Source organism: Corvus kubaryi, unplaced genomic scaffold (assembly GCF_017639235.1).
Source record: "Corvus kubaryi isolate FWS band 111438036 unplaced genomic scaffold, C.kubaryi_AGA036_p1.0 37017, whole genome shotgun sequence".
Classification (NCBI taxonomy): Eukaryota; Metazoa; Chordata; class Aves; order Passeriformes; family Corvidae; genus Corvus; species Corvus kubaryi.
This window is the reverse complement of record NW_024581009.1, coordinates 7,270-32,313: the sequence shown is the minus strand read 5'-3', so window position 1 is coordinate 32,313 and position 25,044 is coordinate 7,270. Positions and strand designations below refer to the sequence as shown.

Here is a 25,044-nt window from a genome sequence, read left to right as displayed (position 1 = left end):
ATGAGCCCTATTGACCAGATGAAAATTTATCATGAAGATGTTGTGTCAGAGCTGTTAGTGAGCTGAAAAACCACCCATATTCTCCTTTTTAATCTTAAATGTTTCCAAAGCATCAACTTAGGGTTCTTAGGGAAATAACTCTTGTTGTTTTGAAAATATCTCCATCCAGAATGTAATTAAATACTACTTGAATAAAAAAAAGAGGTTTAAATAGAGATTAAACATAAAAAGAACAGTATATATGTTTAGTGAGAGTGTTGAACCATTTAACTGGAAAGCAACCTTTACATGTCAGCACATTTGTCACTTGAAAGGGTAGTGATAAGGACACACAGCCTTTCTGTACTTGCTCTCTGCTAAAGGTGGAGGGGTCATACATCTGTAGCATCTAACTTGCTATGTCAGATGGTCAACTTCAGATGCTGTGTAAGCGATGTCACTTTTTTTTGTTAGCAATTCAGATATGGCCCATAAATCCTAGGCTAAGAATATGTGGTGTTGGGCAAGACCATAAACTTAGCTTGAGCTGCCCAATAACACAGCGGCTCTGGTGATCTGTGCCTAGGAAGCAGAGTAAAGCATTTTTAGAAGATAATGAGTACCGCTGTCCTCAGACTCATGGCAATTCCTAGGTTTGTAGGGGAGATGCATAGAGGACCATACACAGAACAAGTATTCAAATCAGGTGAAACAGACCCACACCTCATAATGAAACCCGCTGATCTCTTTGACAAAGAGCAGGCATGTACATCTTTGATGGGTAATGTAATCTTTACTGGGGTAATGATCTATGATTTAGTGAGAACCTTTGATCTACACAAGCTCTCATTTTAGATTAGTAAAAAAAAAAAAATTGAGCAGCAGCTTAGCACTGCTAAAGATAATTAGACCAGTCCCTCTTAGTCCTTCATACATTCCATGTAAATGCATAGAAAAAGGTCTAGATGCATTAATAAAACAAACATGAGTTAGATTTCAGCCTGACATGATTTTAAGTGCTGTGTTTTGATGCTTTTGGAAGGAACCAAGTAACTTTGAGCCTTCAGTCCTTGGGAATGCCGCTTTTCTTGTGCGCCATCTGCACACCTGTGTGTTCCCACAGTGCAACTGCTGGAATAAATGGCTGTGCTCTGTAACAGCCTCTTGAATAGTGTTCAATGCTGTTTGTGTGCAAAGAAGCATGATTTCTTGTACCTTAGGTCTTGTACCTTAGGTCAGAACTGAAGCTTATTACAAACATGTCACATTTCTTCCTGCTCTAGTTATCCCCTCTGAAGTAGGTAGTACAGACAATTACATGTTTAAAATAATTTTTAACTTCTGAGAAACTGAGACTCAATGAGACTCAAAGTATTATGAGATTGATTAATAAACATATTTGTACCTCTTTGTTGCATGTGCTGGACAGTAAGGTACGGAGCTATGGATCTGTTGTCTAGCCTGTGTGACTGTCACTCCACTTTATGTTCTCTGGTATGTTTCTCATATTCAGGTAAACTTCTGGATGCAGGGCTGAAATTGTCATAAACTACTTGCTCTGAGTCTTCTCATGGCGAGAGGAAACTGCATCACATTGGATTTGCTCTGTAAAGCCCAACACACTTATGAAGACAAATACTTCTCAGAGAGTGGTTTAAGAGGAATATGAAATTAAGATACTTGCTCACGTAAATAGGTGAGAACCTGGTCCTAAAAAAAATTATTTCAGATTTAGTACACAAAACGTGCTTTTGTAAGTATTTGGAGAAGACTGAACAAAGCAGGCACCAGATCTGGCTAGTTCAGTAGTTTGACTTGAGTACTGGCTTTTGAGAGTAAGCATAAATAGTGCATACCAAACTGCAATATTTTATTTATTCTGGTTGACAAAACCCAAAATGGTGCTGTTGACTAGCTTTTTTAGAAATCCCATTTTTCTATCAGAAATACTGTGCTTTTCTTTTATGGTTTCAATATGCATGTGGGTATGGTAGATTCAACTGACTTGACTTGACTCACCCAGGTGAACGTTGGTTACTGCTCCTTCTCCAGATAGCCAAGTCCTGGGGAAAATCGCTCTTTAATCAAAGAGCTGTTCTGCATAATAAGAGCAGGAGTGATTGCTGCACCCAAATTCACTGAGCACAGGAACTAGACAGAGCCATTCTTCCGCTACTTTGAAAGCCATGCTCTCCTCTTGTTTTCACAGGTGTGCAGAGAAGACACATTTTCCCATCTTTCTTGAGATGTGAAGGTCTATCTGACTGCTTTTACCTCACCATGCAATTTTTGTGTATTGTGGTATAGCCATAGGCAATGGTCTTCTATTTAGAAAAGCAGATAGAAAACAAACACTGATTTTCTGTCTTGAAGCATTTTGCTTTGAATAATTTCATATAAAATTCAGGAACCAGTAGGATTTGCTGGCATTAAAATGATCAATATTCATAAATTCTCATATACTTTTCTGCTAAAAGACACACTGTATATTGATAAGCCTGTTTCATCTCTGCTTGAAAGTAGACCAGCATGGTTGCATGGAATAATTTTTCTAACATTTAAAAACAGAGCTTTAAAATCACCCAAGTGCATAACACCTTAGCTTGGAGAGCCTTCCTTGTGACTATTTTTTAGGAGAAATATGCTGCTAATGTATATGGCTTAGTGTAAGTGTAGCAAAAAAAGAGAAAAAGCTGAGGAATTTTTTTGGTAGTTGAACTTGATACAAAACCCAAAGCGTCATGAAGATCTGTGCTTTCAGTGACTAAATGTGGTGGTAGTAGCCAATGAGGGATGTTGGGCTGCTGGTCCTTTTGTCACCTGTCAGCTTTGCAGTTCTGCAGAGTGGTGCTGCTTGATGCGACAGCTTACACGTGTAAGTTTCCTCTTGTACATGGCTCTAAAAGCAGAGATAGTGAAAGCCCCTCTGCTGCTCTTATGTCAGAAGCACAGCTGCAGTTCAGGGGAGAGGTTGGGACCTCTCCCCTCAACTTTGGATGGTGTCTGGACGACTCAGGGCGGGGTGAAGATAGGACAGGGCAGAGCTGGCTTAACAACAGCTGTCCTCCATATCTTTTTACTGCTGAGGATTTCTTGGCCCGTGGAGGCCCTCTGGTACCTGTGTCTGAATACTCATCTAGTGCTGCCTGCTGGGAGAAGTTAGTGTCCTCCACAACTGGAGCACAAAATACTTCAGGATGGTGTGGTCTCTGCTGGAGTTGGAAGAACATGGTGTATCTTTGGCCTTTCCTTGACTAGAGGTCAGAAAGCTGAAGTGGAAGATGATTTTTAAAAAAGTAGAGAGCACTAGACAATACTCTAACATGAGGATGGCTTTTTGATGGTGTGTTAGTTTGTTAATGTCATGAAGAGCAGAAACACATCAAAATTATGTAAGTTGGGTATAAATCATCAAATTATGGTGAATTTTAAACAGTTCTAATTACTTTAGGGACCGGGGTAGAAAAATCTGGTAAAAGTCTGTTTCCAGTGTCACACAAAGGAGGTGTACACACATTGCAAACTCAGGCATGGTCTTTTAGGTGTTTTTAGCTAACTCCATTTTTTGGGAGGGGAGAAATGGTTGTGTCTGAACCAGGGGGATGTTGGTACAGCAAACCTGTGTCTTGCTCCTATATGCACCATGGCATTCAGTGAGCAGTGCTTGTTCTCTCTTGGAGTACATATCTCTTTAAGCAATTAATAAACCTGTCATTCAGTGCGCAAACAGCCCTTCTGGTTGGCAAACACTTGAAATGAGACGCTGCAGTTGCGGTAGATGAAATGCTTCCAATATACCTTGAGAAGAGTTATTAGTGTTAGATTTTACCCAAGCTACAAAATGAAAGCTAAAAGGAAAGCAGTGCATGTTAATGTGTGTCATGCTTTTATCTGTGGACAATATTTCTACTGTCTCTGTCAGCTGTGGATAGCCATTTAAATCTTCTGCCCCTACAGCAACCTTGTTCCCAAACTGTGACAGACTTAGAAACAGAGATTGGCTTTACAAACAAGATCCAGTTAGTGACTAAAGAGGGAACATTCTTCTCGGGGTGGATAAGTGCCTGGATTCAGTGAAGAACTAGAAACACTTCCATGATAATTAGCATTATTCCTCAAGACAGTATGTAATGAGAAATTGTTTCCATAGTCTTCTGGGTCTCTTTCCGTCTATTTCCCAGATAGGTTAATTGGAGGGCTGGACAGGGCTGAGTAGAGAAGCCTTGTTGTAATCCTGTAGCCCTGCCTTGTGCAGAGGGTTAGTGAAACTGCTGCTTACAGCTGTGGAAGTGCTCAGCTGGAAAAAGCAGATAAAGTAACTTGCACCTCAGTGTGTGTTTGCATATCTGCTATGAATTGCCCATTAATAAACCAATCCGTGCAAGCATTTGATAGTGTAACTCTGGTATTTCGGACTGTACAATTGTATTTGCGTGATCACTTCTCTAAGGTGCTGCTTTTCATTTCAGTCAAAAGTGAGATTTACAGCTGCTTTTTCTGTACTGAGCAGTGGCTGAACTTCTGTGGACCCCATGGTCCACTAGAACAATAGAAACCTGTGAATCCTGTGTACTTCCCTAGCTAGGCTCTCCCCACATTTTGCGAAGTGACTCATAGGCTAGGCCTGCCATAGTTGCCAGAAAATGATGTCATCTGGATACTGTAGTATCCCACATACAAACCAAAGGCTATTTAGAAATTAGGCTGACAAGAACAAAAAGGAAATAACTGCATATCAGATGCACGTCTCAATTTTAAAATATGTATAATTGTGTGTGTGCTTATTAAATACAGGGATAGTGCAAAAGGTATGAAGAAAAGTGTCAGTGTTTCTTGAACTGTGTTTTCTGATGACTGCAGGGTGGGTAATCCTGTTCTCCTGCTGTCTGTCTTGTGCCAGCAATAGTTCACACGGCCAAGCTGTGTCAGATCAGAGAACTGATTTGGTCAAACACTAACATATGTATCTTGTGTTGTTGCATTAGTTCTCAGCAGGATCATTTCTCTGGTTCCACTCTTCACACTATCCCTGGGGCACTGGTGTGACCAAAAATCTAGGGGAAAATGCAGACAAGAATGCAGCAGAGAATGGGAAGCAGGAAAAGCACATTAACTTGTCCAGTGGCTATCTATCTGTACTATAAAGCAACCTTGAAATTACATCCTTAGCCTCACTTAAGTAGTTTGACAGAATTTCAAATGTAAATATCTAATGTATTTACATGAAATGTTTCTTTGTGTTCCCTTCCTCATCCTGCCACATTGTTCAAAAAACCAACATTTGCTCTTGGTGGTCATTGTGCTGTACTGTAACCTGGGGAAGGGCTGCCCTGCGGAGCAACTTGCCATCCTCAGGAGTCCTTTGTCACAGTAACTTGGGTTATTCTGTCTGTTGCACACAGCAATGGAGCTCTGGGCCAGTGGCCTGCACAGGCACATGAAACATGCATTAACTAAGACTAGGGTCAAAGTCTTTTCCTTCATAAAATGTCAAAGGCAAAAGAGGCCAACAGATACGATTTTGTGGGAAAATTAACAGTCTTCTAACACTTTTTGTTCTGTTCTTCTCCTGTTTCTGGCAGATGTATCAATTTGAGTTCTGCTGGTTTGGGAATGTATGTGGAATTTAACTTGCTACTAACCATCATGTTGTCAGATGTCTGACCCTGGCCTGGAATATAGCACACAGTGTATTCCCAAGATGAATGAACTGAGCAGCGTGTTTCTTATTACTTCATTTCTGTTTCTGTGTTAAAACCAAACAGTGAATAAAACCTGGCATGTAAACTGACCCACCTGTATTAAAGCACAGCTCTAAGCAAGGTAAGTCTAGGTGTTCAGCTTATGTAGTTCATTTCCCTGTGTGATGTAGTACTGGTCCTGCCCCTAGGAGCAGTGTTCTTTGCTACTTCTGCTGCTCCTGATTATTGCAACCAGAACACCAACAGATGTTCCTGGTAAGACCATTAAATACAGCATTTAAATAAAATTTTTCATAATTTAAAACTCATTCAGAAAGAGATCTTTGCCCTTCAGTTGTCCCTAACCTATATCATATCTTGGACCTGTAACTTAAAAGAAGTTAGAACGGCTCATTATTTGGCTGCCTCCTACTCCTGGAGTGGGATTTTGCATTTAGGCACTGAGGGTACTATCAAAAGAGAATATGTTCCCACCAGCCTGTAGCTAAAGAGCATTGACCATCAGATATTGTTCATCCTGGTTCAAATAATTGTTCTTCATATGTCATAAATGCCAAAGAGATGGCCATGGTGACTGGTTTACATAGATGTAAAAGCCCTAAACAAAGCATAAGTCAAATGTTAGGCATTAGGAGAGCTAAGTACAGACTTGATAATATGTATGCAATATAAAAGGGGTTACAATGCATTCCTCTTGTTTAAATATTTCAAGCCCCCACCCAGACTTAGGTCCACATTGCTTCAATATTTCTAGATGCTTTTGATGTTAGCAGCACTCTGCTTTCCCTTGACATGCACATTCTCCTCTTGGAAAACTCCAGCCATGCGAACTCACATATGTTGAACAGAGCTGACATGATCCCAGTGCTTAGACTGGATTATCGTGGTGACAAGATTTGTGGATTCAAAATTGAGTAACTGGAGGACTGCTGGGCAGCCTGGTGCACGTTCCTGTAAGCATACATACCAATAATAGACGTTATTATGATAATATAAATTTACTTTTAGTCATGTTGAAGTAGAAATAGGCTAAATCAAAATTTTTGTAAAAAAAACAAAAAACAAGCAATCACCTTTTCGAGCTTTTTGAGAAGATGCAAGGTGAGGACACTGGCAATTGCTGAAAACTAGAATTAAGTTTTTGTGCAGGTATTTTGTCATAGAAAACTAAGTCCATTTGACAGAGCACCAAGGAGAGACTAAAAGACTTCCTTAAAATCAAGAACTACAATTGTGTACAGGCTAGTTTTTGTTCTTACATGGACTGCTGCTATTTCATCTATGTAACAGAAATTTATCCAACACAAAGGCAGCTTTTGAGCTCTGGCCACTGTTGAGTTGTAGTAATTGGCAATATAAAGACAATGTTTCTGTTTTGCTCACCATCTTTTTTTAGTTAACTCCTAAAAGTAAAGGCAGATGTGTGGTTACTGCTATACAGCAAATACTGTAATGTATAGTTCTGTCTCATAATAAGCAAATATCTTAATTTAAATTTTTTAAAAAGTCCATGTAAAGTTTGTGTTTGACTTAGAGCCGCAAATGGTCTAAAAATTTGCGCAAAGGAAAATCTAATTAACCCTAACACCCAGCATGAGAGAGATTGGGAGTTTACCATTTGCATGTAAGCACAGCCAGTAGTAGAATACACATATACCGAAATTAGTTTAAAAATGCAATCATGAAGAAACCATGAAAACTTTCTGAAAAATGTAGGTTTAGTCTTCCTCTTAATCTAGAGTTTTCTTTACTCTCTTGCTTCACACAGTTGGTGTTTCTCTATTCAGTTGTTGCAAATACTTCACCCCAGATGTGGTATACTGCAGTGGCAGGAGGGGTTTTTTTCCAAAGCAAACCAGAATGGAGAAGAGAGGCAGTGTTTATATAAAGTAAGTGGTGTGAAAGGAGTGTGCTATAATTCAAGAATATCATATATATTTATAAATGTAGAATTAAGTTGCTCAGGATTTTGTTAACAAGCTGTTTGTATCTTAGAACCACATCTGCCACCAGAGTGATATTGAAAAGACAGCTTATCTTTCACTTAATGTGTTTGTAAATCAATTGGCAAGGAAAAAAAACCCCTTATTTCTGAAGAATAAATGCTTGCACTCTTTCCCTGGCCAGCCATAGTGAAGACAAGGCACTTTCGTGCTGATACATAGAAGACAATAATTTCCAGCTCTTTGTCTGGGAGAAGGGGTTATCTTTGAATTAGGACTTTTATGCCATCTGCATGCTGGGCACATTCCACTATTTTTCATAGCCCTAAGAGAAGTAAAGATTATGTACTTGCCATGATCAGTTGATGGATAGAAGAATTAAATCTGGTGTTTCTTTCAATGTTCACCATCTGTTCTGTCCATGAATATATTTTATTTTTCTTGAATGGCAACATAAGTTGTAAGACGATTAGTGGAAAAGCAATTGCTCTTGAACATTTTGATTTCCAGCAGCCATCAAATGAGCTGATCAAACCTGCTGCTCAGGTAGGAGCTGTGCATCCCATTTGGCTTATTAGGCTGGATGTATGCTTTTTCTTTTTACTTTCATATGCTTCTCCAGCCCACATCTTAGTGTCACCTTGATGTGCTTGCAGACAGTGCCCTATAGCAATAGGGATTGAGGTTGGTCAGGTGTTGGCTGGGGTGGGCAACACTGGGGTTTGCTCCCCTCTTGAATAGCCTTCTGCACTTCCTTTTCTAGACTGCCATGCCCCAGGTACTTCTATGTTGGCATCAAAATTCCTCTAATATCTTTATGTGCATATCTAGAAACATTCTTCCCACTTAGATACTGGATTTACAGGTTACATTATAGAATTCAGTAGTACTGTTTGGTTTCTTCAATATAAATGATTGTTCATCCCCTCCATGAGAAGCCTACTTCTGCCAGACCCATAACAGCTGAAATGTGGTTTTGATTATTTTCTTCTTTTAAATGAAGCATTTAGTGTGCTATTGCATAGTCTCAATAGGGCTTACCCTATGTGCAATGTTGTAGTGGCAGCATTCTAAGGAAGAACACAGTTTTTTAATTTTAAGGGACTGGACATTTGACACTTGGATAAACCTTCAGCCTCCTGATAAGCAAGTATGTTGAAAGTAGCTGAATGCTAAAGTTGCAGAGATTTGGCCTGTTTGAGAACTTGGTGCTATGGAAGATGGGGGCACTTTGTCATTGGATGAGGTGTTATATGGCAACCGGGAGGAGTTCTGCTTTTCCACTTTGGAGAAACTCCCTTATTGTAGTGTGGTGATGAAAACATACCACCAGTCTGGGGAACTTGGAAATGGCTGTCTGCACAAATGTCTCCTGCTTGTACTAGAAACTGGCATTAGAAGCAGATGAAGTTCTAAAGGCTCGCTATATTATGAAGGAATAAAAAGGGCAAGAGGAATGTGCTTTTTCCTTTTTTTCCCATCTGAAGTAGATGAAATTTGTTGAGAGGGTCTTTGGGTGTTTTTGCAGCCAAGTGAGAAAAAAGCCCTTGCACCTCTGCATAGGGAACATTTGCTTTGGTGAACACAGAACTTCTGCTGGGCTTTTCATTTCATTGCAAGAACCCTTGCACTCCTGAAATCAGTCAAAGAGTGTAACTCTCATGTTCAAAATTAAGAGCTGTTAAGTTTCTTTCAATATACATATTAGTTCTCCTGAGGAAGAAGAGTATGAAGACATTTTGACTGTATTGCATTTCATATGAAAAGTGGAAGTAAAATATGCTATATAAGGGTTTGGCTGGATTTCAAAGGAAATGTGCAGGAGTTATGCAAAATATGCTTTTTAAATCTTACATGAAGGGAAATGTCTAAGGATGAAGGTGCTCTGTGTCAGAACTTTGTATTCCTTCAGTTTCAGCTTGCATCTGTTGGAATATGTGCATGATTATACTAACACTTTCTTTTGGGGTCTTCCTTTTTTTGTAAGTATTTCTTGAACAATTTTAGATTCACTATTTCAGCCAAATCTACTGTGATCCCAGGCAATTACCTGCCCCTGATTAAGTGTCTTTTCCAGTGCTCATGTTCAGGTTTCTGACAGTTGAGTTGATGGGAGAGTATGGATCTCATGTATTCCTTAGAGTTTGGCAAGTCGTATTTTTGCTGGGGCACTGCTGCATCTTGTTCTTGACCTGGGCTAAGGTACACAACCCTCCACACCACTTTAAAACCTTGGTCAGCGTTGTCTACCAGATTTTTCTTCCCTGCTGTAGATCTTGCTGTCCTGGTGTTCATCCTGTGGGTCTGATGCCTTGGAGTGGCTACCTGAAAACAGAGGCTAGACAAGATTAAGAAAATAAAAGAGGGTATTTATTGAAGGGCCTTCAATAAAGGAACACTATGGTTACAGAGCCCTAGGGCTACACCCAAAATGCACCTTGGGTCATGGGTTTTTCACATTTTTTAAAGTTTGGTCCATTCGCATATCAGGGTTAATTCTCCAGTTAGTATTTCAGGTAATGATGTAGTTACCCCAGGGTTGTTCCACTTTTTCAGAGGCTTAGTTTACGTATCTCAGGGCCTGGGACAACAAGGTGTCTTTGAGTCCAGGCCCAGAGAGGATTTGTTATGTCTAACCGTAGGTAACAAGCTATGTGAAGTTTTTAGAGTTACACACTAAACCAGTACAGGGTCTGAAAATATAAAAGCTAAATCCTAAGGCGTCAGGTTTCCCTTATCTAGTTTCTACTGTGGTTGGCTCTTCCTGTCCGTTTCTCTTGTTGACAGGAACTGTTTGGCATGGTGGCAGTTGCACTTCTCTTCCTCTCCCCTGTGGCAGTTGTTTTCTCAGCACTGGTGTATGAGCGGTGTCTCCACACTCTGCATTGCTGTCTTGCTTGCTGCCACTGCGCAGGCTGGCTGGTTCGTACTGCCATGAGAGCCAGTAGCACCAATGCCCTCCTGCAGGAGGCTTCACACTGCCCACGATGGTCAGGCTCTGCAGGCTGCAACTGCCAGTAGCTCAGAACACCTGTGCCCTGCTAAAACCATACAAAAATATGCTCTATGAATTATAGGGGAAAGTGGGGATCCAGTTTTTGTGGTGGCTTCTGGGCATAACCGCTGCAGTATCTTCTTAGAGTGCATGAATGGCACTGTGTAGGTGCTTGACTGGGATAAAGAGTAGAGGAATGGGCAGAGGACGAAGGGGAGCAAATTTGCAGGTGAAAATAGCAACCTAAGTCACTTAGGTCTTGGTGGAGGGCTGAGTTAACAAGTTGTGATGGTTTGCTGATTAACTTGATCAAAGTAACTAGGTCATTAATAGGCTTGGCAACAAGGTAAATTGACTTAAAATATCTTTTGGTTCAAGTTCACAGGTACAGGGGGGTTTTTCTTCTGTGTTAAATTGTTAGCTGGCTGTAGATTAGAGACCCTGAGAACTGCTGTTTATGAAGAAAAGTAGGAAAGTGCTCCTGTAAAGCATTGTGGTGTTTTTATTCTTGTCGTCTTTTTGTGGTAACAGTAAAGTGAGCTGTACCACCCTAAAAATTAGTTTCCTAATGAAAGAGGGCTGATAAGGATGCCTGGGTGTCTACCCTGTGTTTCACTTTGATTTCAAAATAAAAATGATTGTCACTACTTCCATTTTCTAATACAGAAGTTTTTATGTTAATTTGCCTGAGAGCTCTTGGAGGTGGTACAGGACTATTTCCAAATAGGGCACTGTGTTGGTTGAAAAAGTCTCTATTGAGCTTCTCTGCAGCAGTTTTTATTTTTCAGAAACTGCTTCTATAGAAATTGACGAGCAAACTATTGTCTAGAGTTTGTGCAGCTAACAGTTTGCTAGAGGGCTAGAGCATGCCGAAACCTCTCTGGAAACAGAGTTGTAGTACATAAGCTCCACGAATTTTGAATTCAAACCATTTGAATGGTTTGAAATAGTCCCTAAAACTTGTCAGTTTTTCCTTTGGATTTTGAAATTCTTGCATTTTTATTTCCTCTTTGTGCATGAACAAGGAAACAAAGAAGAACTTTGTTTTACATTTTATCACTTTGCATAAAACTCTGTGGTTTCTTGTAAGTAGTGTCAAACACCCAGAATAGAGCTTAAGAAGACTTTTCTTGCATATGGCATCTTGTGTGTAAACAATGTGACCAGTAATGGTGATAGCATTCTGGCTGGGGTTGTGTAGCTGCTGTGTGCTCCACTTGGCTTGGGCTACCACTGGCAAGGAATCGCCTGCCGCTTTGCTTTTTTGCTGCTGGTTGACAAAATGATGCTGAATATGCAGAGGCATTCGTGGCTTGCCTGAGTGGCAGCTGCAGCGGGAATGGTGTTACAGGACATGAGAGCTTGGGTCAGCCGTGGATGTGTGGTTATTGTGTTACTGGGTCAGCTAGCCAGACAATGAGGGCTGCCTGGGGAGGGGAGCCAGCCAACAGTGTAGGTGCTGATAGATGGTTTGCCCATTCAAAACACTGAAATACTTCTTGTTTTTTGACAGGATAGAAGAAAATATTTTTGTACTCTGGTACTTGGGGTCATGGTGGTGGCAGGGGAGGGTGTCCTGAATTGGTTCTAGGTTCTGTAAGACAGACTTGATAACACCACTGATGTGTTTGTGGCCTTTGAACCAAATGGTGTCCCAGTAGCCTGCTTTTGCCAGTCCCTAATATCTTGTCTGGTAACTGGAAGGCTCTTAGCTGATTAAGTATTCTTTGTACCTCTCTTACTGTCTTGAGTAACTTGAATACTGGTGCATAGATGGTAGGTAGATTCTTATCACTTGGTGAGTACTCTGATAGGGGTATATCACTATTTGCTCTTGGAGAAGAGATTGTCTTGTGTACACGGATGTTGGGGATGGTGATCTCAAAACCCTTAAACTGAAGTATTGTCACCAGACACTGGGTATTTTTTGCATGACATGATTAATTGCACTGTTAACTTTTTACCATGCTGATTATAATCAGCTTTTTTTCTTCCTAGCCTAACCTAGTCTTTGAAGTAGAGTTTAGCTTTCACACTACCTTAATACATTAATATAATTCCTTAGTACATTCCTCGTTCCAAGGGAATATTTTAGAGTTTCGCAGCTAAAACCTCTTGTTCTACCACTTAATTTCTCCAGTCCATTTTCTTAAAGAATTGTTTTATTGCTGTATCTTGAATGCTATCTAGAAAGATTTGCTTGAGCTGCCAATGACTATTGTAGTTATATGTTCTCAAGAAAAATTCCAACTTACACTGCAAAAATTGCAGACAGTTCTTCACCAAGATCCCATGTCTACATATCATATAGAAATTCTGGTTATGACCCTTAGTGTAAAGCAGTGCTAACTGTCTGCCTCAGCTCTCTGAACAAAACACAATGTAGTTTTGAAACAGGCAAAAAGATATGGTCCTGGAGGATCCAAAGCTTTGTTTGGCAGTTATTGGCTTATATTCTGATGATAAAGGTGAGGCTGAAGAGCACTCAATATTTTTGCTGTTTTCTCTTACAGAGAGGCTGTTTATGTTCACCAGTGTAAAGCAATACATTAATTCCTTTGGTTGGCATTTCTTTGTGGATTATTAAATGCTGTTATACTGCTCCCTGAATTTTCCTCATCTATACCAGATTTGATTTGTATGCATGTGCTTCTTGGAATTTTATAGATTGTTATTAACTAGGTCGGAGAGTACTGTCTCTCCAGCCATGGAAAGTGGAGGAGAGGATTTCTTGCATAATCGTGGGAAGAAGTAAACAGGAAAAGGTAACTGTAGGTGCTGTGCATGACATGTCTCACCTAAATGCCTTGGTTTTAACTTTATTCCTCAATCTTGTGTTTCTTTTTGACATGGGACCAAGTTTAAACTCCTTGTTGCAGTTTTGTAGAGTTTACATAACACTAAACACTTTGAACAACAGTTCAGCCTTTCACAAGCTGGCTCTTTCAGTCTTTTCACTTATCTTGTTCTCTCATCCGTGTCTTTTAATTCTGACTTGGCTGCTGTCCTGCACCTTTCTTTAAAAGTTGCAGCTGCCTGTCTAGTAGATGTATTTCTTGGGTTTAGTAGTTTCTATACCTGCAGACTTGGTGCTAGTTGCTTTCACAAAACTAACCTTTGTCAGATATTAGACAGAAAAATATAAATGTCCATGTCTGATCCAGTGGATTTGAACTGGTCAAGGAGTCAGAACAGCACTCTGCATCCTGCTATGCTCAAGTTCAGTTTCCTCCCCTGCCACAGGTCTTCTCTGTGGCCTCGATGAAATCTTTAGTCTGTGCCTCCTTTGGGGGTTTCTGCTGACCCAGCTGCATTAGTTGCCAATGTGCAGGTCTGCAGGCAGAGCTGTGTCCTTCTGTTGCTGGTCCTGAATCACAGCCTTGGCTTTAACACTTTTGCACACTGTAAAAGCTTCTGTGTTGAACCTGCACTGGAGCTACCTCCCTGGGTCACTTTTTTTCCTTAGAAAAGTGTGATGATTGTAGGCATGGTGGTAATGCTTATGCCTGTCCTCTCACCTGCAAAGAAAGGTAATAGCACATCCCTCTGAACACCTGAGACTAATACTTGCATGGAAGGCACTTTGCAGTGGTAAGGGGCAAACACATATAATACTAGATTGTGATGTAAAAACTGCAGTATTACTTGGTTTTCTTAGCTATTGTTCCATTTTTGGCTAGTTTGACGGCTGCTAGAAGCAGCACTTCTGATGATGTGGTGGATTTTGGGAGAGGGTTAACAAAAGATGCATGTTCCCTAATGGACAGGTGTGGTTTAGTTTCGGTAGAAGCTTCATCAAAATGATTATTGGATAGATCACTTCATAGAGACTACAGCTCTATTTTCTATGGATTTGGATAGGAATTACTGCCATGGCAGAGTGTGGACTTTGGGTAAAGACGGTGATTTAAGATTAGTGGGACTATCGTGTGAGGAAAGTGTGAGGATTAACTCAAGGACTCATTATTGGTTATTTTACTGCCACATTTCTGAGGCTTACCAAGGGCATGTATCTTCTGCTACTCTTCTGCTGAAGTGGATTGCTTGGAATACTATGAGATTATTCAGGCCAGAACCTTTTAAATTGGTAAGTCTAAAATAGCATATGCTGTTTTAAGAGGGTGCCCTAAACTGTATTACTGTACTGTAGCTATAGAAGACGTAACAGAGCAAAGCAAACTGCTGTAGCATGTAGCAAGACAGTATAATGTGCAAGTCTAAACTACAGTCTGCTCAGTGTTTTCCTAAAGCAAACATGGTGTGTTTGGGGGGAAAAACTTGTTTTGCAACATTTCCACACAAATGCTGCACTGTATAAATGCTTTTATTGTTGTGTCTGCTTCTGTTTATCAAATCAGTGTCTGTACAGATTTGTGGAAAACTAAGTTTAGATTAATTCATGTACCAAATTAATCTTCTTTTCAGAGAAAAGCATTGTTTTATTTGTCAGGAGACCCTTTATGTCTGTATGTGGGACTTGTTACAGAGCTTGTGTCTGCACTACCTAAATTTCATTAGTGGTTTGAGTCTGTTATCTGTCTGAAATTATGCTATCCAGGGGCCACTGAGCCACCACTGCCCGACTAACACAGGAAATACTTGAGTTTCTGCTGTTGTGTCTCTGCTGCCTATTGGAAGAGAAGGCTATTAAAACTGGAGTTGTGTTAACTTAGTTGCACAGGTTTTGCATGACTTTTAGGAGAGGACTGTTCTGTTCCATCTTTTTTTTCCCTTTTCATTCAAATCAAAATCCAGTTCTTCACATAAAAAAGGGATACTTCAGACTGTACATTTCAGCAGATACTTTTCCTCTCTTGAGACCTTTGATCACAGACTTAATAATTCCACCTCATTTGCTCACGTAATCTGTTGAGTACTGTTGTTTCTGCTTAGAAGAATTATGTGATGTGGAGATACTTATAGCTTTTTACCAGCTAGGCTCGTAGTTCAATGCCTTAGAAAGCCTCGGGCAGCCTAGAGAGGTAGCACGGGCAATCCAGCATTTCAGTAGCTCTAAAAGCGGCAGTAGTAGCTGCAAAGCTGATACCACCAGCAGAAGCAAAGAGGGAGAAATACAGCTTTTGGTTGCCAATTCCTGCAATTAGAAGCTTTCAAATAGAAACAGAGACAAGATGTTCGCAGAAAGGGTGCAAGCCAAAGAGGCCGGGCCCCCTCTTGGTCCTTTCTTTTACTGGGAGAAGGGGAAAGGGGAGGACTGGGGGCGTACCCGGGGTGACCGGCCAATGAGACACTGCTAAAGAGTCTGAGTTACATTTGGTTTTGCCCGCGTTTGGAACAAAGGGCTTCAGAGCACATGACAGAGGCAAGTGTCTTGGGGAAGGGAAGCTCGGAACAGGCAGCAACAATGTGAGGTCTCTTAAGGAGACATACTTGCTGTGGTTGTTCAGTCTCCACCACCATGGTGAGCTCCCTTCCTGGCACTGCCTCTTCAGCTTTCTTCGCCAAACCCTGGCACCTTGGAGCCAGGCCAAGAGCGGGGGGAAGAGATGAGGCATCTCTGCTGCCATCAGGCTGAGCTTTGCTGGCCCCCCGCTCAAGCACCATTATCTCAAGTAGCAGTCCTGGAATTTGCGGTTGATACCCGGTGCTAAATCTTAATGTCTCCTGCAAACAGACAAGGCAGCAAAACAAAGCCTTGCTGATTGCTAAGGTTGAGGACTGTCCTGAAACACATGCACATGTGTTGCTGTTGTCAGTTGTGGTGCTGCTGGAGAGTGTCTGTTTTTTCCCCCACCAAAAGACTGCCGAGTAAACAGCACTTGGCTGCTGCTGGGTGCCCTGCAGCCTTCAATGGCCGTGGGGCCATGTCGGGGCTCCAGAGCCAGCTTTCTGAGCAGCACCTTGCCTTGTGGACTTTAATCACTGATTAACCCGCATAAAGGGTGGCTGGAGTAAAACAGATTAAACCAGCATGTAGTATCTGTGCTGCCATCTTGTGCACCAGAATTTTATAACAACTTTAAGATTATTTTGTAAATATGGCAGTGTTGTCATGGCAGCAGAAATCTGGTGTGGAAAAATGTTGCTGACATGATTTATTGCTGGTTCCGTGTGCTGTGCAGGTCAGGCAAGGCGTCACTGCTCCTAGCTTCTGCTTATCTGAATAGAATATGAAATGCATCAAGAAGGGCTTTGATCAGGGAAATGAATGTCGCAACAAACTTCACCCTGGCATGCACAGCTCAACTAAATGCAATAATGTGCAGTGAGATCTGTATTGTTTTGACATTTATACACAAAGAATCCACACATTAATGTTTCATAGTTTTCACTATAGCTCTTGCTGAAAGTCAGTATCCTCCCTGATGAAATCATGATGGTAGAAAGCTGATGCTGTTAAATCTAACACTAGCTGGAGACTCAAAGATATGCAGCTTTGAATTTGAACCAACTTATGGAAGTGTAAAAAAACTGACAACTGCAAATTAATCCAAAATTCTTGCTAAAGGATTTGAAACTTTCTTTATGTGCTGAAGTTCTGAGATCTTGTGTAGCCGAGTGATTCATGGTGTCCTCCATGTTGCTACCTTCATGTTACTTCTTGTATGTAACATGAGAGAACTGGTGACTGGAATGACCTATATCATACCTTCCTTCACCCTACTGCTGTGGTGACCCACAATCGCAAAATTTTATTTATTTCAGACAAGATAAGTTCTTAGGATGGGTAAAACTTTAGATGCAGTATAGGCTGTCTCTGGAGTATGAATCTAGAGCTTCAAGTTTGGAAGATTGTTTCCAGGGTGCCTGGCTCCAGGAGTAAGTTGGCATCAGAGGACTATAGCTCTGACTTGAGCTAAGGCTCCCATGTGTAAGGAATGTTTGGGGCTGAATGCACCAGAACATGAGGGGGGAAAAAAAGGGTGTGAAGAAAGCAGTTTTTTCAGCTAACCGCTCTACTTTCCGCAGCCTCGAAATCAAGCCTCCAAGGCTGTGCACTTTTTTATACAACTCATAGCTTTTGCCATGATGGTATTCAAATTGTATTGTATCTATTTGCATGGGATAGCTGGAAGCTTTGCATGGTTTTCCTCTGGAAATAACCCGTGGCTATTTGTGAAATAACCTTTTCCTAAGTTTTCTGGTTTAGGAGATGTATCATACTAAAGCTTGCAGTATAATGAGAACAAATTCCAAAGTTAACATACAGGTTTTCTTTATAAACAAATCAACGCTACCACCACTAGTCAGCCAAGGAACACACCTAGGTTGCTTTGGCTGCTGTCACCATCCTTTATAAAGCAATATTTAAGTGAATGTTGGCAGCTAAATGAAAATTATATTTTTTTTAGAAAATGAAGATTTAAGAGCTGAGATTTCTTAACAAATCTGTAGATTCAGAAACTGGAGACATAGTAGTGTGGAATTTTAAATGATGAGCTCACATGCTTCAGACTGTTGTATATTTCTGAGTATGTCCAAGTAAATGTTTTGACTTAAACCACTTCCACCACTTCACAGATATTTAAAGCTAGAATCTAACATTTTGCATTGGGTCTGATTGTGGTTACTATTATTCTCTACCAGCAAGATTTTTTCCTTTGGAACCAATTGGCCACATTGTACTTTCTAGGGCAGCAGTCTGTTTCACTTGTGCTGAAGTAGACTGAAAGGCTGTGGTTGTGAGCCAGAGAGGTAATAAATGAGAGGTAACTTATGTTTATCTTGTCTTCACTACACCTTTTCCATAGCAGCATGTAGTGTTCTGAGCTATGACTCTGGAGTCCCATTTTTTCTTCTTTGAAGGTCTGCTCCCCACAAACCTGGTGCCCTTGGATCTACATCTTGAGGCATAATCTGAAGGGGCAGGGCAGCAAAAGTATAAATTTCACTGCAAGATTGTGTGCCAAACGTGATGGACTTTGGGTCGGTTGTAAAACATATCCTCTCTTCTCTGCTGAATGTTGACTCCAGCATTTCCATTCTCTTGACCTGTGTGTGTACTTTGCTCACCACACACTGTCAATGACGTCTTCATAACTGGTTAAGTTTGTAGTGCAGCACTGTGTCTTCCAGTTCCCTTGAACTTGCCTTGAATGAGATTCAGCAGGGGGTTTTTGTTTTAAAATTCAGTCTGAGCTAATTGTACTGCTGCTGTTCTCACAGAAAGACAGAATGGTTAAGGTTGGGAGGGACCACAGTGGGTCACCTGGTCCAACTTCCCTGCTCATGCAGGGCTATCCCAGAGCACATTGCACAGGATTGAGTCCAGCCAGTTCTTGAATATCTCCAGTGAGGAGATATCCACAACTTCTCTGGGCAGTCTGTTCCACTACATAGTCAAAAGTGGAAACAGGATCTCCTGGTGAGCAGCATGCTGTTTGCTGCTCTTGAGTCTGGTATAGAAGGTGTATTGTTATCTTGCCAGAAATTCACTGCTGAACAGCTCTGCCATGGGTTGTCAAGAGTTAAAACAGAACTGAGCAAAGCAAAAGGGAATTGTGCCTCAATATTCATTCCTGTCTGACTCTCTAGTACTATGTATTGGAACTAAAGTTTTGGAGATACATTTTCATTGATCAGATCTAGGTTTGCTTTTTGTCTAAGGCAAATCCTTTGTTTCTGTGTTGGCAAGTACTGCAGTACTATGAAAATCAAAGTGGGCTGTACTTATGCATTCCTAAGTATCTCTCCTTAGGAAAATTCCTGTTTATGCATATTTTATCCAAACGGTAAGACTATAACTGGCATGGGTAGCTCTGTAGGACTGTCTGAAGGACTATTAATTTTAGATGAGCTTTGGTGATGCTGTATGCTTTACTCTGCTTCCTGAGGCTGACTTTTATCCCTCCACCATGGAGCAGGGTTTGGGTTTAGCTTAAATGAGTGACCAAATGAACCATCATGGTCACCACCGTCAGTTTTTCATGGCCTACCTCAGTCACTAAGTTAGGGTTGTTAAAAGCACAGTTACGAGATTATGTTGTTGAAAAAGGATGGTAGAAATGCATGTGCACATTTGATAGCTATAATAGCCTTACTCTACAAGCTTGATACTGAAGGAAAACATACTGTCTGAGATTGACTTATAGACACCTCATCATGTGTATCAGTGGTATTTACTACTTCTGTTTGGGCAACAGTTTCTGCAACAGACTTAAATGTGACGCTGATGCTGCAGTTCTGTGTGCTCAGGAAAACAGTGGGTGAGCCAAAGGCAATGCTGCTTCTTTAGCCCTGAAGAAAAAGAAATTGCTCCAAAGGTATCTATAAATCCTTACTGTCGTGTGGATATCCTCTGTTTCACTTAAAGAAACAAAAGTAGAAGGATTTCTGGTTTTCTCAGTCCGGTCTGGTCCTGCTGATTGTACCATGTTATATAATAACCTTCATAAACTCACCAAACTATGTCTTAAAAAGCAGAACCTCACAAGGTTTGAAGTAGTGGTTCTTTCTGTTTAAAACCATAGTTGCCTTTTGGCTGAATCAGTGTAAGGGGAACAAAACTTCTGTAACTGCAAAAAGCATTGGGGAGAAAAGTGCTATAGATAATGTTGGTTGACAGGAAGCTCAACATGACCCAGCCATGGGCACTCACAGCCCGGAGAGCCAAACGTGTCCTGGGCTGCATCCAAAGCAGCGCGGCCAGCAGGGCCAGGGAGGGGATTCTGCCCCTCTGCTCTGCTCTGCTGAGACCTCACCTGCAGTGACGCATCCAGCTCTGGGGTCCCAGCACAGGAAAGATGTGACTTAGTCCAGTGGGTCCCAGAGGAGGGTTGAAAAACTGATCAGGGGGCTGGAGCACCCCTTCTCTGGGTGGTGAGAGAGTTGGAGTTGTTCAGCCTGGAGAAGAGAAGGCTCTGCAGAGTACTTACAGCACCTTCCAGCTGTTTGCATAACTGAGTTACAAGGTTGTTTGTATACTAGCAAGATTTAATTAAAATCCTGAGGTTTTCCTTCCTCTGATTAAACATGTGGAAACACAGTAAATCTTTTCACAGTAGATCTTGTTGTAGCTAAGTTCTGCAACTTCCAGACATTGGTAAAACATATCTTATATGTAATACAGCTTGTATCTGTGTTCTCAGTCTTGGACACTGATTACCAAATGCTGTAAGTTATAGTTGCCCTATTGCAGACCCCTAATTTTTTCTAGAGTAGATATAACTTTTAGATTTTTGGCTGTAAATGGAAAGAAACTTCACATCTTTCAGGTCTGCTCCACTTAGTTCTCTCTAGTTTTTCCCCCCTCTTTTTTTCACTGACTTACTAACATCCTCCTTCTCAAAAGATTTGTTCTCTTGTATGTTTATCTGGACTTGCGGTTTGACAGGTGTATTCTACATTACTTTTTTTCTTCTTTCTTCTTTCTTTGCATCCTCATACTGTTTCCAGGTTGTTCCTCAGGGTACTGCATTTACCCTTTAGACACCATAGCCTCCCTAACTAGAACAGAAGGGTTCCAGACTAATTTTAAAGGCTTATCACCATGCTGGGAAAAAACCCACAACAGTTTTACTGCTGTTGAATTACGAGAAGTTTGAAAAGCTGAGGAGTAGCTTTCACTTTGGATCAGCATCTCATTTAGAGCTCAGGGAATGACTCAGTTTTATATATAAGTAGTAAATTTTTGTACTGGAAGGAAGAAAAATTGCAGGTGGGCACATGTGTGTATCTTCAAAAACAGTTCCAATGCAGTAGCTTTCTGGTGCCCTGGACTTAAGATATTAGAAAAGTCTTTTCACAAGAAAACTGAGAGTTTGAAGTGCAAAGAATACAAAATGCTGCTCTAGGCACACCGTTCATATCTCTGGAGATGATCCATTGAACAGCAGAGTCAGCTGTGGCTCATGGTGAATACCTGCTCTGGCTCAGCAAGCTCCTGCTGCTTATCTGTACAATTCTTTTTCTAGAAGACACATTCTAGGAAATAAATTCTATAGGAAAAGCTAACTGGCTCAGGTAAAAGCCATATTTGGCTGGAAGTACACTTTCTTTGTATATTCTTCCTTGTCTTCTTTGGAGAAGACAAGTGTGATTCCTTAGAGTATAAATCTATTTGGTCTATAAAATGTCATTAGTAAGGGTGACTTTTGGGACCCTTGGCATGGACCCATAATACACAAACATGCAGTGCAGGATAAAGCTGGGAAACTCATCAGGAATATGATTCTCCTCACTGAAGCAGCTTTTGTACTGCAAAATACAGTTCTCCTAATGACACTTGCTTAGTGCAGTTTTGTGTGATATTGTGTCGGATTTATGGATGTTGGTTTCCTAAACAGCTATTCAGGTAGTCTGTGCTTCAGTGAAACAACTTTCATATGTCCTGTAACAAATCCAAAAGTGGAATGGAGTAGAACATTTGTCTAGAGTTTTAATGTGAAACAAAATGATGTAGTGAGCTTTCTTCTACTCCATGGTGAAGTAAAAACTGGCTCATTTTCAACTTGGATCCAAGATTTCAGGTTTCTGAAGTCACCCCTATGGAGGTGATGTCAGATTTGTAATGCTGTCTTGCTTAAAATGATGCTGCCTTAGTTACAGTAAGCAAAGTGAACTAATGTCTTCAACTTTATTCTTGCCTTTTAGCTTTTTTATTTGTATTGATATTAATGTCCTAAAACCATGAGAGATTGACTAAGCAAATTAAAAAAAAATACTGGGAGGAAATAAGCAGATTTAAAGCTCTTGTAATGTGATTTAGCTGCTGGAAATAAGAATAATAACACAGGGCCAAAACACTTAGACCACCAATGTAAGGAACTTCTGGTCCAGTGATTAGGACACGAATCTTTTTCAGAAGGGCTTTGGAAGCAATTTCTCTTGGCTACTCAATATAAACATACTAGATAATATGGTTTCATATCTGTTATTTGCCTTCTGAACTGGTTATGTATTCAATTAATACTGTTTTGTCTCCTACCATGTCTATCACATCTTAAATCTCAAACACACAACTAGTTTAGCACCTTGCAGGATTTAGTCACTGTCACTAACAAGAAGCTGTGTTTCAGCCTACTTACTGCCAGGCAGCTCTCAAATGCATGAAGTACCTCGGGCTTTTCAACAAAACCCTCACTCCTCCCTCCAGCACCAGTACTGCGTTTCATGGGTGAGAGTGCAGAACTCCCTTGCAGGAAGGAGGATAATCTGCAGGAGTGCTCTGTACTGTGGTGGGCATTGCTGCAAGGTCATGTTGCAGAGCACATTGGCTACAGGAACCTGCCTCACCCAGAACATTGCTGTCCTTGATGTTCAGAAGGTTCAGCACTGGTGTAGAAATCACAGGGTTTTTTTAAATGTAAACATCAATAATAAACAATGCTCCACATTTTCTTCTAGTTTTCTTCATAAGCCTAGTACTGTTTAAAAGATTTGAGTTAGACCCCTTGGAGTGTGAACACCTCAAAGCATGCTGTTTGCTTATTGATGGGTCACAATCACAGATACGACTCTCTAATCATTTTGATATGCCATGCGAATGAATACGTGGACTTTCTCCTTAGCACTTGTCCTTCTGTTATAATTACATTGTGGTAGTGACATTTAAAGTATGATAGTTGTAGGCAAAAGCTGTTACTCCTATTAAAATACAAATAACAATGTTTCTCAAATGTCTCTGTAGATGGATGGAGGTCTGCTTGGACGAAGAGCTGCCCCCAACTACGGAACTGGAAGAAGGCTTAAGAAATGGTGTTTACCTTGCCAAACTTGCGAAATTCTTTGCACCTAATGTGGTGTCAGACAAAAAGATCTATGATGCGGAGCAGTCACGCTACAAGGTAATAACTTTCTCAGTTCTCTCACCAAGATGACAAAACCCAGTAATGTTTGTCTTCCAGCTCTTAAAGATTCCTAAGCATGGCTAGTTAGTTTTCTGTATCTCTTTTAAGGCTGTAGAGACTAGATGGAAGATGCACAGCTGTAAGAAGCCTGTATGATAAGTTAGAGATATTTTACCCATAGAAAAATTGTTTTGGTGTGGCTTCACATTTTTAAAACTGCACAAATTACATTTCTGGCTCCAAGGAGAACATGAGCTTTGCAATTAATAAAGTTATTTCTCATTAGTTATAGAAGTCAAAAGAATTTGGTAACTATTTCAAGCTTTCTTCATCTTAGAATGTGAGCATATCTGACATTCACTTCATTAGATCTCTGTGTTTATTTTATCAACTTTAACTATGAGAAGCAAAAAGCAAGCTACCAGTAAATGAGCTTAGCTTGTTCCCTGCACAGGCTTTTGCTAGCTCCAAGGACCTGGATAATACAGAAATATATATTCATACACATTAGTCCCACTATGGAAAGCATTATCTCAACAAGTAGAGGGGGCAAAAAAAAAAAAAAAATATGGTTAAGAATTCCAGTTACATTTAAATGTTTCTCTTGAAAATCTCCAAAACTTCAGAGATTCCTTTTTCCTTTTGCTCTGAAGGATAACATTGAAAATAAAATAAAAATACTTTCCCACTTTATTCTTATGCTGCTGTCATAGGCTTTAGGGAGGGTCAGGTATTCAGGTAGAACTGAAGAATTCCAAGACCTCCTTATCTGTTCTTCATGGAAGTTCTGAGCAGTGTTACTATTTCTGTATTTTGGTTCCTGGTATTTAACATCCAGCCTCTACTCCCAAAGAATACTGAAGGACTGTATAAATTTCTACTTCAATCACAGTCCACCCTGATCCATACAAATCTGGCTTATGTAATGTGAAAGAATGAGCTGAACTCAGTGTGGAGCTGTTGATGTGTTAGAATGCTTCATTAGCAAAATTGAAGCTGTTACACTTTGGTCTCCAGGTTCAAATAAGCAAACATTCCTTGAACTCAGCTTCAGGATATAAAACTGGGAAATAACAGGAGGATCAATAAGTAGAGAATTTGCTTAATGTGACTTTAATAATCTTCTCCTATGTTTCTAACAGAGATCTGGCCTTCATTTTCGGCACACTGACAACACTGTGCAGTGGTTAAGAGCAATGGAATCCATTGGTCTGCCTAAGGTAAGCCTTTAAATTTCAGCAAAGAAAGTGGCTGAAATCATTGGCTCACTGAGATCCCCTTTCATCTGCTTGAGCATAAGCAGTTCCTTACAGTAAGTCTGCAGGGAAGGGGTAATTCAAAAAACAAATTGAGGAGAAGGTAATGTGGAAAGCAATGGGAGTGTCAGTCCTGTGTTGCTGCTGCCGGTGTGTGTGGGCTGAGGTGGGGGGACACTAGCAGTGTTTGAGCTGTATCTTATTGCTAGTGCAGTCTCTGGGGGGGAGGCCCTGAAAGGAATATGGTTTAAAACAGAAAACTTAAATATTTGCTTCCTTTAGGTTACCTCTTCACATCGTGCCTCTTGCTGCCTCTTCCTCTTACTGTACGTCCCAGTTTCTCTGCCTCTACCCTGTTTCCAGACTGTTCTTGCACCCTTCAGTGCATCTGCGTGACTGTGCTGCTGCTCTTCTTCCACC

General features: G+C 40.7%; 1 protein-coding gene across 1 annotated transcript in view; it reads left to right on the top strand.

Moving 5' to 3' along the window:
• LOC121660950 (ras GTPase-activating-like protein IQGAP2) overlaps positions 1-25,038 on the top strand; it is a 33,490-nt gene extending 8,452 nt beyond the window's left edge. Inside the window, exons 2-4 of the mRNA XM_042020562.1 lie at positions 23,209-23,365; positions 24,511-24,588; positions 24,907-25,038. Of these exons, the coding sequence (XP_041876496.1) occupies positions 23,213-23,365; positions 24,511-24,588; positions 24,907-25,020 (345 nt within the window). The 5' untranslated portion in view covers positions 23,209-23,212 and the 3' untranslated portion in view covers positions 25,021-25,038. The remainder of the gene's footprint in view (positions 1-23,208; positions 23,366-24,510; positions 24,589-24,906) is intronic.
• Positions 25,039-25,044: the final 6 nt, after the last annotated feature.